Here is a 12,712-nt window from a genome sequence, read left to right on the forward strand (position 1 = left end):
ACCACTCAGATTACTGTCCTGTGAACAAGTCTAACTAGTTTTTAATCTCCAAATAAAAACTGGTTTTAAATTCACTGAGGCTTTTATTCAGGAAAAAAAAACTAATACAAATGATTACCAAAAACTTGGAGTCATACAATGATGAGAAGACCTGATATAAAAAGATTACACTGAAAATGTTTACACTGTTCTTGATTAAAACTGTTTACTAATCTAATTTACAAATAAAGCAATGAAGGAAAAAGTATGTAAAATGGACTCAATAGGAAAAGGCCTAAATGTCACATTTTGTCAAATGTCTGTTTAAAGACTGGTGTTCCCTCCAGAAAACGCTCCCACCTCCAACTTTGCCCTCGGTGGACCAACCGTGGTCTGCTGTGTTCTTGCTATCAGCGATGAGAAACTATAAAACAATTTAAACGTTTAAGTTTTAATTTGAGTTGTGATTGCAGTAATAAGTAGGTCCCCAATGTGGCGGCCACACAGTCAAACAACTACCATATACAACTCTTTAGAGTCAAAATAGTTTACACAACAGGAACCACGAGGTAAAACACAATTAAAACACAAAGAAGCACAATTAATCCCTAATGGTTTGTAATGTTTTGTTTGTTTTTCAGCATGGTCTGGCTCTGAGAAACACCCGCGCAGCCCACAGGCTATGTTTCAGAGACCCGTGGTGGTGGTCAAACGTGCTGCCGCCTGCTCTCCAGTGGAAACGGCCCCATGGCAACAAAGACCCGGTCTCTACGGCAACTGGCCAATCAGGGAGCAGCGTCTAAGACCTCTCAGCCAATCACAGCGCAGGGGCGGGTGTTTACGGAGCAGCACTGTGTGTGAGGGAGAAGCGGGAGGAGAGCTAAGCGCTGGAGAAAAACAGTTTTACTGAAGGTAAAGAAAGACAAGTGTAAGTCTTTTTCACATTCTTCTCTAAAGCCACGAGCCCCGAGAGGCTGCACATTACCGTTAGTGACGGACAGGACGAGCTTCCTGAAACATTGAAGCCTTGCAGCCAACCTCACTGAGGAACGGTTCATTTCTCGAGACTTCAGGGGCTCACTACAGGCCACTAGTGGTGAAAATGATATAGGCCTGTGTACTGTAAAACTTGTAGAAGACAGGGCTGCGTGTGTAAAATACAGGTGAGTAAAGACTGGTCATAATAGTGAGCAGAATTAGTGAAACTTCCTTTCTCCTTTCTTATTATCATTATTATTATTAATGCCTCAGAGGCTCTGCAGGTGGTGTCACAGCTCCCGGGTCTCTGGGTGCGATTCTCTCCTTGGGACACTGAGGAGTGCGGCGTGTTCTCCTCATGTCTGCGTGGGTTTCCTCCAGGTGCTCCGGATTTCTCCCTCAGTCCGTACACACATGCTGGTAGGTGGAGTGTCTGTGTGAATCTACTCAGGTGTGTGTTTGTGTTCATCTGTCCACACGTGTGAGATGTGAGAGAGCGAGAGAGAGGCTGAGTCTGTAAAACTCTCCCCAGGTGTGTGTGAGTGACGGTGGGTGCCTGAAACTGTCCACAGGTGTGTGTGTGTGTGAGAGAGAGAGAAAAGGTGTAAATGTTTGGCACTACCATTTGCCAACATTAATCCACATTTGTTCCTCTGACATATACATGCTATCATTACCTTGTGTGTTGTGCGGATGACTTAAATCTGATAGTTACAAATGTCCATTACTTTGTGTGAAAAAGCAATGTAAACTGGCTCTGACTGAAAGCATTATCTGCTCAAATTGTAGAAAGACTCTGGAGCATTGTGGGAGATGTAGTGCGTAGTGAATTTGCAGGGCATTTCCTGTAGTTCTGTTCAGCAATCCAGGATATAATTTCATTTTAAATGCATCAAAACAATGATTTCCGTGGTTACAGTGCCCCTGGTCCATTGGTGTGATCGTGTGAGTTACTGAGTGACAGTGTAATGCCCAGAGATGCCTTTTGACGTGATTCACTCGGGGATATAAAGGTAGCATGTTTGAGCTATAGGTGTCAGAAACACACACAGCTGTTTGTCCTGAGTTTCCCACTTCCCTGTAAGGGATGCTTTAACTGCATGTATTCTGTCTGCAGTAAAGACCCTGTGGGAACTCCCAAAATGGACTGAAATTACATTGTTGCCATCAACAAAGTGGCGCCGAGGCAACTTGCAATGTGAGATTAAGTAGATATTTTCCTTATTTATGCTTGACTTCTGAGCACATGGCGCACCATTATGTGAAGTACGGGCAATAAAGGAGGTTGTGGTTTTGGATGCATTACACCATTTAAAAAGAAAGGGACACGCCTTTCTGGTGGGTTGTTGTCTGCAAATGCCTTTCACTACAGTTTACTGAATAACCATAGACCAACCATTTGTCTCATGATCATTTTCATATAGCATCAACATTTTAAAATTCTGGCAAATCTGCAGTCCTGCTTGTAACCATCACAGCACGCAGCTGTAATCTGGGCTCATTTACTTTTCAAATGTTGTATCTGAGTTGACGATAACTCTGAAGAGTCAGTTTGTGAGCTTGAACTATGCAGAGTATGCTTTCACACTCACAGCTTAAATCTAATGTGATACCGCCAATCTACATTCCACATTCCATATTCTTTTACATATGAGATTGATATTTTACCCTCCATTTCATTTTCCTCTTCCAGAAAAGAATAACACCCCTGTGCAGCTCTTCTGCGTCTAGTGTCCGAGGTCATTCTACTCTACTTCCACAAGTCCTCCTACAAACTTCACCAGGAGGAGTATATCACAATGTTGAAACTAGAAGAGATTAAATGTGAGGATACAGAGTATGGATCATCCAGTTCTCAGGAAACATCCTCATCTAATCTGCACAGTAACCTACCGAACGTTACAGACAAAGAGAAAACGTATGACTGCTCAGAGTGTGGGAAGTGTTTTAATCAAAAGAGTAATTTCAAGCAACACCAGCGCATTCACAGCGGAGAGAAGCCATATTCCTGTTCAGAGTGCGGGAAAAGTTTTACACGTCAGAGTAACCTCAAAAGACACGAACACATTCACACAGAAAACAAATCATATCACTGTTCAGAGTGCGGGGAGGGTTTTACTGACCAGTGCTCCCTCAAAGGACACCACCGCATCCACACAGGACAGATAAGTTATTCCTGTTCGGAGTGTGACCAGAGTTTTACGAAACTGAGTCGTCTACACGCACACCGTCATATTCACACAGGAGGGAAACCGTATCAGTGCTCAGAGTGTGGGAAGAATTTTAATCAGGAGAGTACCTTCCAAGCGCACCAGCGCACTCACAAAGGAGAGAAACCCTATCAGTGCTCAGAGTGTGGGAGAGGATTTGTCAAACTGATTTCTCTCCAACAGCATCAGTACATCCACACCGGAGAGAAACCGTATCAGTGTTTAGAGTGTGGGAAGAATTTTAATAAAGATGGTACGCTCTACAAACACTTACGCATTCACACAGGAGAGAAACCCTACGTCTGCTCAGAGTGTGGGAAAGGTTTTAATCAACTGGGAAATCTCCAAACTCACCAGCGCATTCACACTGGAGACAAACCGTATCAGTGCCCGGAGTGTGAGAAGAGTTTTGCTCAACAGAGCTCCCTCCGGCAGCATCAGTACATTCACACTGGAGAGAAACCGTATTACTGTTCCGAGTGTGGGATGAGTTTTATGATACTGAAGTATTTTCAAGAACACCAGCGCCTTCACACAGGAGAGAAACCTTTTCAGTGCTCAGAGTGTGGGAAGAGCTTTAGTAGGATTAATACTCTCAAACAACACCAGCTCATTCACACTGGAGAGAAACGGGTTTCGTGCCCAGAGTGTGGGAAAAAGTTATCCAGTCTGAGTAGTCTCCAAAAACACCAGGTCACTCACAAAAGAAAGAAACGGTATCGGTGTTTACAGAGTAGGAAGGGTTTGACCGGTCAGAAGAATCTGCAAAAACAACAGTCCGTTCAACCAGAATAGATGCGTTAACGTTGCAGTGTGTAAGTACCTTCACACTCCATTTGAAAATGCAGTTGCATACAGAAATAGCTCTGCAGTCTTCTGGCTGGGAAATGTAAAGTTTCATGTATTTTTTAATATACCTAAGTAACAGTATTTTAGTGAATCATAAAAATTAATAATACACTTAATTAATAGGCAGTGTCGCAGTCACACAGCTTCAGGGTCTTGGGGTTGTGTGTTTGAGCCCTGCTCCAGGAGACTGTCTGTGAAGAGTTTAGTGTGTTCTCCCTGTGTCTGTGTGGGTTTCCTCCGGGTACAAACACAGTCCAAAAACACACGTTGGTAGGTGGATTGGCGACTCAATGATGTTCGTAGGTGTGAATGTGTGAGTGTCACCCTGTGAAGGACTGGTGCCCCCTCCAGGGTTTGTTCCCGCCTTGTGCCCAGGGTTTTCCGTATAGGCTCCGAACCCACTGTGACCCTTAACTGGACAAACGGTTACAGACACTGAATCAATGAATGTTAATTAATACTTTGTTCCATCAGTGTACAAAATCTTTTTTAAACCTGCATTGATTAACATCCAAGGATTTGGAGACCTCTCTGGTAGACATGCTTAATTGCATAATTGCCAAGCATGGCAGTACACCACTTAGTCACTCACACATCTGTGGATAGGTTTCACGCAGTCAGTCAACTGCTTACAGCATCCCTATGCCACCCCGGAACTCACCATGAGGAAGAACACTAATACGGGCGGTTCTTTGGATCCTTGATCAAACAGACAATTCCGATAATTGTGAAGTTAGTGAAGGACATGTCTTCCAAGACTAAAGCATTTATAATCATGAGTAATCTAAAATGTTTATTTTGCATTTTCTGAAATTCTCACATACCCAGTACATGGAGCCATGGCTTATGTCTGATTTTTTGTATGTGATATTAATGAATAAAGAGGTCTGAAAGTTTCCAGCCACATTCCAAACCAACACCTCTGAACGTTATATTGCTGTTTCAGTGGTGGTTCGCTCTTTAAAGTACATTAATACTGACTTAGAACATATTGAGCAACATTTGTTCGTTCTCTCAAGTTGTGTATTACTTTTTCTAAGGATTCTGATGAATGTATCTCTTGAATAGGGACATGGCGTATGGAGTGTCAGTTCTGAATTTGAATAGATAAACTTTATCTGCAGTGAAATATAAAATCACTCATCTAAGCTTTTCAGCACCACTGAACTTGGAGTGTGTATATAGTATATTTTTGTGGATTAAGGACCTGCCCCATGCCCAACCACAGTCTGTACTTTTGGACATGACATCATTATTTGATTTGATTTGATTATTTCCACTGTACGTAGAGCACAGTGGAATTTCCCCAAATAGGAGATCACAGGTAAGAATCAATGTTAAGAAAATTCAGTGGCACCTCCAGCTCTGCAGAGGAGAAACTCATGACTGCAGAAATCCCAAAAAGACTATTTTTTTACACGTTATTCAGGGACCGAAGTGGGAACTGAACCTGTAACTGAAATAAATTCATATATTTGAATTTTGCTTTTGTTTTTCTTCTGAAGGACCCAAGGGTATAAAATACAAATTAACACAAGCTTTTGAATCCTCCTTGGCTCCATGCGTTTCCACGTAAAATGTAACCAGTGACTTCTCTGAACCCTGTAACTGTAACCGTGGAAAAACAGCAGCGCAGGTAATGTCAGGCTCTGTTTACACATACATTGTGTTTTTTTTACATTTTTGACTGAACACAGTTCCGTGCCAGAGTTCTCCCACAACGGGTTTCCCTCCACCAAGCTTTTGCAAATTATGAAAATACACATGAAAAAACGTGAACGGTGGAAAAGTTAGAATTTTGCTAAAATGCAAAGGTGGACAAGGGTTTTTCGAATAAACTGACGTTTCAGCTGGTTTATACACAAACTGATCCCACAACCACAGGCTTTTAATGGACTCACCCCGACTCTTCTCCCCTTCACACTTCACCAATCTGTTCTCACACCAGCGCTCGAGCTTCATATTTTAGAGCTTGTGTGGAATATTGTAGACTCATACAGCATTTTACTTTCTTCTCGAAACATTAAGAACAAGCTCCGCATACGGAAATGACACAGATGCTCAACAAAATAGAATATTAACGACTCAATATTAAGTCAAGCTTTTTGATATACAGTGTGTTTTTTATGTAAACGACCCACTCAGATCACTCGACCCTCTCCCTCATTTCGATTCCGTCCCTGATCACAGGGTCCTGTGTCATCTGTTTGTGTGCAGTGGATGGAAACATGACTCATTCTGCATTTGTTTTTCTGCCGATATTTCTTTACAGCACTAAACATATGCAAACAGAGATTTTGGAAGGAAATCCACTTATAGATACCCCAGTTCTCACAGCAGTTTTTTCTCCCTCTCGCTGGAGTTTTTCATCTGCCACTGATCCAAGGAGCCTTTGAACCTCTTAAAAACACCATGATGTAATTTTTCGAGCTGCCTATGTGATTCGAAAACAAACAAAAGTGACCACTGCAACTAGTGCTTGCTGTAGGTCTACAGGGGTTAGACAGTGAAAGTGAAACCCCTGTCATTGTAGTGTGGGAGGTTTCATGGCTAAATTGGAGCAGTCTGGAGGCCAATCTTCATTAACTCCACACTGCACCAGTAAGACCACGTGCATCCAATGGTTCAAACACTGTGTCCTGAAGGCGGTGCCGTGTATCAGGACGACAATGCACCAATACACACAGCGAGACTGGTGAAAGACTGGTTTGATGAACATGAAAGTGAAGTTGAACATCTCCCATGGCCTGCACAGTCACCAGATCTAAATATTATTGAGACACTTTGGGGTGTTTTGGAGGAGCGAGTCAGGAAACGTTTTCCTCCACCAGCATCACGTAGAGACCTGGCCACTATCCTGCAAGAAGAATGGCTTCAAATCCCTCTGACCACTGTGCAGGACTTGTGTATGTCATTCCCAAGACAAACTGACGCTGTATTGGCCGCAAAAGGAGGCCCTACACCACACTAATACATTACTGTGGTCTAAAACCAGGTGTTTCACTTTCATTGTCCAACCCCTGTCCCCATTTCATGGTGATTGACAAGTCTCGCTGGCCAATCATTAATTCATTCATTTATTCACTGTCTAACCACTTAACCAGTTCAGGGTTGTGGTGGGTCCGGGGGTATGGGTGGGCGATATGGCTCTAAAATAATATCACAATATTTTAGTGCATTTTGGCGATAACGATATCCTTGGCGATGGTGACAAAACACTGAAAAATACCTAAAAATACTAAATGTAACCACCTCCACAAGCCACTCCACTTTTTTGGAGCAAATGCCTCCTCCTCAGAGCCACTTTGCACCGTATTTCACTGTAGCTACATGACTCATGTAAAGAACGGATGCCGTATTATAGGTGACTGCATGACATTGTTACGTAAACTAGTCTGAATATCACTAATATCACAATATAGATTTTTATTTTAATCGTTTTAAAAATAACATTGATATTATTGGCAACGACACAGCACAGCTCGGAATCACTGGGCACAAGGCAGGAACACACCAAGGAGGGGGCGCTAGTCCTTCACAGGGCAACACACACTCACACATATGGACACTATTTAGTCACCAAATCACTTACCAGTGTGTGTTTTTGGACCGTGGGAGACAACTGGAGCACCCAAAAGAAACCCACAGAGACAACACATCAACTCTTTACAGACAGTTTCCCCAGAGTGAGACTTGAACCCAAAACCTCCAGGTCCCTGGAGCTGTGTGACTGCGACACCACCTGCTGCACCACCATGCCTCCCTACAGTCCAATCAGCGATCTGGAAAGTTTACAAGTCAAATTTAGTACCTACTCAACTCGCTTCTTACCAGGCACTAGCAGGTACTTAAAAAGAACCCGGTTCCAGGGACCAGGACCAGGACCAGATTTGGCTACTGGAAAATCAAAAAAGCCAAGCTGGGTCCAATCAATAGATTCCATTAAGTGGAAAAGCACCATTAGACATAGGCACTTTATAAACCTGACATTTGGTTTAATTGGGCGCTTTATCTCTTTACTCCTATTCATTCAGCTGAGTCTCTGGTCTCTGTCCGCACCCCATTAGGGCGAAGACTGTGGTAACTTTGGTTTGAAAAACGCTATGTTTCAGAGACCCGTGGTGGTGGTCAAACGTGCTGCTGCCTGTTCTCCAGTGAAAACAGCCCCATGGCAACAAAGACCCGGTCTCTACGGCAACGGGCCAATCAGAGAGCAGCGTCTAAGACCTATCAGCCAATCACAGCGCAGGGGCGGGTGTTTACGGAGCAGCACTGTGTGTGAGGGAGAAGCGGGAGGAGAGCTAAGCGCTGGAGAAAAACAGTTTTACTGAAGGTAAAGAAAGACAAGTGTAAGTCTTTTTCACATTCTTCTCTAAAGCCACGAGCCCCGAGAGGCTGCACATTACCGTTAGTGACGGACAGGACGAGCTTCCTGAAACATTGAAGCCTTGCAGCCAACCTCACTGAGGAACGGTTCATTTCTCGAGACTTCAGGGGCTCACTACAGGCCACTAGTGGTGAAAATGATATAGGCCTGTGTACTGTAAAACCTGTAGAAGACAGGGCTGCGTGTGTAAAATACAGGTGAGTAAAGACTGGTCACTATAGTGAGCAGAATTAGTAAAACTTTATTTCTCCTTTCTTATTAGCGTAATTACCCCAATTTCCGGCCACTTTAATCACAATATTGGAAATCTTAGCTAACTCTAAATAAATAGAAGTACTTTACTCACTCAAATCAACATTTTTCAGGAGTCAAATGTGTGTAGATTAAGGTCCAAGACTTGCTTGACTTTGAAAGAAAATGTGTTTTTAGATAAAAACGCTTTTGTTTAAGTAGGTGCCAATACTGCTAAGATTACTAGCGCCCCCTAACTTCGGCCACCTCCCCTGCTTCTGACAGTCAAACGAGACCGTTACTACCACATTCAGTGGTTTTGAGAGGTTTGTCCTGTGTTGGTATCCGTACTCTACATGTAAGGATTAAAATTGCGGTAGATTTTCCCCTCAGAGAAAAGGAAGCTAGCCGCTAAGCTAACTTTCACACTGAGGTAAATATCTGTCACGAAATGGAAATGTGTTGTGTTCCACATGCAGTTTTGCACACAAAGAATTACAGCACTGTTAGAGACACTTAAATATTGTTTAGATGTGTGATTTCTTGCAAGACTGATGTTTAAATGCCCTACTAAGACTTGATCTTATGTTTTATTGTTTTACCCAATGCGATTGGCGAAGAGAGAGAGCGGAATTGCACCATATACAGCAGTGGCCAGAATTAGGGGACGGTCGGAAATAGGAGTTAATACTGATATCATTATTATTATTCACCACAGTGTGTCACTTCTACACAGCTCTAGCTAGAGACCCTAGGTTCTCTGGATCCTTGGTAGGATTCTCTCTTTTTTTCACTGTCTACAGGAAAAAAACCAAAGCGCCCTAATTAACAGTTCAAAATTATATCTGAGTTGACCATAACCTGGAAGTTTGTGGGCTTGGACTATGCAGAGTACTTTTAATACTATATATGCAATCTAATCAAATCCATTGCCACTTCACATTTTTTTTGCAGCAGATATTGACATTTTTTCCCTCTTTTACCCTTTTTATTTTCTAGAAAAGAATAACATCCCATCAGAATACTTCTCCTGCTCCTAGTGGTTTTCGACTGTACTTCTGCCAGTTCATCAAGTAACTTCACCAGGAGGAATATACCGTAATGTTGAAACTAGAAGAGATTAAATGTGAAGATACAGAGTATGGAACCTCCAAGTCTCAGGATTCATCCTTTACTTTTCCCTCAAATACTCCACCCGGCACAAAAACACAGAATATTACAGACAAGGGGAAAAATTATGACTGCTCAGAGTGTGGAAAGAGTTTTAATCAAAAGAGTAATTTTAAGCAACACCAGCGCATTCACAGCGGAGAGAAGCCGTATCACTGCTCTAAGTGTGGAAAACGTTTTACTCAGTTAGGTCATTTACAAACACACCTGCACATTCACACAGGAAGGAAAACGTATTCCTGTTCACAGTGTAGAAAACGTTTTACACGTCAGAGCACTCTCAAAAGACACCAGCGTTTTCACACTGGAAGGAAATCATATCACTGTCCGGAGTGTGGAAAGAGTTTTACTCATCAGTGCTCTCTCAAAGACCACCAGCGCATTCACACCGGAGAGAAACGTTATTCCTGTGTGGAGTGTGGACAGAGTTTTACTAAACAGAGTCATCTCCAAACACACCGTCGCATTCACACTGGAGAGAAACCGTATCAGTGCTCAGAGTGTGGGAAGAGTTTCACTCAGCTGAGTTCTCTCCAAGCGCACCAGTACATCCACACCGGAGAGAAACCGTATCTCTGCTCAGAGTGTGGGAAGAGTTTTAATCAACAGAGTTCTCTCAACAAACACCAGCGCATTCACACAGGAGAGAAACCCTACGTCTGCTCTGAGTGTGGCAAGGGTTTCAATCAACTGGGTAATCTCCAAACTCACCAGCGCATTCACACTGGAGACAAACCGTATCAGTGCCCCGAGTGTGGGAAGAGTTTTACTCAACAGATTACTCTCCAACAGCATCAGGCCATTCACTCCGGAGAGAAACCGTTTCACTGTTCAGAGTGTGGGATGAGTTTTACGAGACTGAAATATTTTCAAGAGCACCAGCGCCTTCACACGGGAGAGAAACCCTTTCACTGTTCAAAATGTGGGAAGAGCTTTAGTAGGGTCGATGCTCTCAAAAAACACCAGCTCATTCACACTGGAGAGAAACTGCATCCATGTTCAGAGTGTGGGAAGAGTTTATCTAGTCAGAGGAATCTTCAAAAGCATCAGCTCATTCACAAAGGAGAGAAACCCTATCGGTGCTCAGAGGGTGGGAAGAGTTTGAATTGTCAGAAGAATCTCCAAAGCAACAACATATTTACACAGAACAGATGCATTGACATTGAACAGAGTCTGGGAGCACCTTAAGACATTTGTTTTAAGGTGTGGGTAGAGACTCACTAGGCATTTTTTTTATGAGGGTCGGGTTTTTTATTTTTAAACAAAATTATACTACTGATTAGTGAATGTTAATATAGCTCTGTAAATTACTATATTATGGAACATAAAATTACTATATTTTACTTAAAGCTGTATTTGTGCAAATTTGTATTTCCCAAGAGCAGCGTGGTGGAACAGCAGGTAGTGTCTCTGTCACAGCTCCAGGGTCCTGGAGGTTGTGGCTTCGAGTCCCGCTCCGGGTGACTGTCTGTGAGGAGTGTGGTGTGTTCTCCCTGTGTCTGTGTGGGTTTCCTCCGGGTGACTGTCTGTGAGGAGTGTGGTGTGTTCTCCCCGTGTCTGTGTGGGTTTCCTCCGGGTGACTGTCTGTGAGGAGTGTGATGTGTTCTCTCTGTGGCTGTGTGGGTTTCCTCTGGGTTACTGTCTGTGAGGAGTGTGGTGTGTTCTCTCTGTGTCTGTGTGGGTTTCCTCTGGGTTACTGTCTGTGAGGAGTGTGATGTGTTCTCTCTGTGGCTGTGTGGGTTTCCTCCGGGTGACTGTCTGTGAGGAGTGTGGTGTGTTCTCCCTGTGTCTGTGTGGGTTTCCTCTGGGTGACTGTCTGTGAGGAGTGTGGTGTGTTCTCCCTGTGTCTGTGTGGGTTTCCTCCGGGTGACTGTCTGTGAGGAGTGTGGTGTGTTCTCCCTGTGTCTGTGTGGGTTTCCTCTGGGTTACTGTCTGTGAGGAGTGTGGTGTGGGTTTCCTCCAGGTGACTGTCTGTGAGGAGTGTGGTGTGTTCTCTCTGTGTCTGCGTGGGTTTCCTCCGGGTGACTGTCTGTGAGGAGTGTGGTGTGTTCTCCCTGTGTCTGCGTGGGTTTCCTCCGGGTGACTGTCTGTGAGGAGTGTGGTGTGTTCTCTCTGTGTCTGCGTGGGTTTCCTCCGGGTGACTGTCTGTGAAGAGTGTGGTGTGTTCTCCCTGTGTCTGCGTGGGTTTCCTCCGGGTGACTGTCTGTGAGGAGTGTGGTGTGTTCTCCCTGTGTCTGCGTGGGTTTCCTCCGAGTCACTGTCTGTGAGGAGTGTGGTGTGTTCTCCCTGTGTCTGCGTGGGTTTCCTCCGAGTCACTGTCTGTGAGGAGTGTGGTGTGTTCTCCGTGTGTCTGCATGGGTTTCCTCCGGGTGACTGTCTTTGAGGAGTGTGGTGACACAAAGTCAAACAGCCAAACACGCACAGTGTACTCTCGACCAGGAACAACCGTCCACCTGGAGGACTGCATCAATCCATATCTGGGCACGCACACACACACACAGACATTCATTCACCAGGACAGTTATTAGATATTCATGTGTTTGGACTGTGGGAGGAAACCCACACAGACACAGGGAGAACATGGAAAATCCACCCAGATGGGACTTGAACCCTTAGATCCCAGCGCTGAGAGACGAACGTGCTCACCACTAAGCCACCGTGCTGCCCAGTGTGTGGAAAGAGTTTCACTCTGTGGAGCATTCACACTGGGGAGAAACCGCATTCCAAATGTGGACAGGATTTAAATAAACAATGTCATCTCAAGCAACACCAGCAAAGACACACTGGAGAAAAACCATGTCACTGCTCAAGTGTGGGAAGAGTTTTTCTAGGCAAAGTGATCTCCAAACATACCAGAGCATTCACACTGGAGAGAAACTGTTCGTGTTCTGAGTGTAGCAAGAGTTTT

General features: G+C 44.0%; 2 protein-coding genes across 5 annotated transcripts; both read left to right on the forward strand.

Annotated features, from left to right (window-relative positions):
- The first annotated feature begins 713 nt into the window (after positions 1-713).
- On the forward strand, positions 714-4,632 carry LOC136707114 (zinc finger protein 502-like). Of its 2 annotated transcripts, XM_066681016.1 has the most exons (3): positions 714-1,142; positions 1,231-1,377; positions 2,651-4,632. In XM_066681016.1, the coding sequence occupies exon 3, from the start codon at positions 2,757-2,759 to the stop codon at positions 3,960-3,962; it is 1,206 nt and encodes a 401-aa protein (XP_066537113.1). In that variant the 5' UTR covers positions 714-1,142; positions 1,231-1,377; positions 2,651-2,756; the 3' UTR covers positions 3,963-4,632. The 2 variants fall into 2 exon arrangements, with proteins under 2 accessions (XP_066537113.1, XP_066537114.1); XM_066681017.1 differs by lacking the exons at positions 714-1,142; positions 1,231-1,377 and adding an exon at positions 2,084-2,165.
- A 3,472-nt stretch (positions 4,633-8,104) lies between these two features.
- On the forward strand, positions 8,105-11,097 carry LOC136707110 (zinc finger protein 135-like). 3 transcript variants are annotated; one of them, XM_066681008.1, is made up of 2 exons: positions 8,105-8,600; positions 9,634-11,097. In XM_066681008.1, exon 2 carries the CDS (start codon positions 9,736-9,738, stop codon positions 10,990-10,992), a length of 1,257 nt encoding a protein of 418 aa, XP_066537105.1. In that variant the 5' UTR covers positions 8,105-8,600; positions 9,634-9,735; the 3' UTR covers positions 10,993-11,097. The 3 variants fall into 3 exon arrangements, with proteins under 3 accessions (XP_066537105.1, XP_066537107.1, XP_066537106.1); XM_066681010.1 differs by having other exon boundaries at positions 8,105-8,365; XM_066681009.1 differs by having other exon boundaries at positions 8,105-8,349.
- Positions 11,098-12,712: the final 1,615 nt, after the last annotated feature.

Source organism: Hoplias malabaricus, chromosome 9 (assembly GCF_029633855.1).
Source record: "Hoplias malabaricus isolate fHopMal1 chromosome 9, fHopMal1.hap1, whole genome shotgun sequence".
Lineage (NCBI taxonomy): Eukaryota > Metazoa > Chordata > Actinopteri > Characiformes > Erythrinidae > Hoplias > Hoplias malabaricus.

Coding starts and splice junctions, on each gene's coding strand:
- LOC136707114 (XM_066681016.1), top strand. CDS start 2,757: ATGTTGAAACTAGAAGAGATTAAATGTGAGGATACAGAGTATGGATCA.
- LOC136707110 (XM_066681008.1), top strand. CDS start 9,736: ATGTTGAAACTAGAAGAGATTAAATGTGAAGATACAGAGTATGGAACC.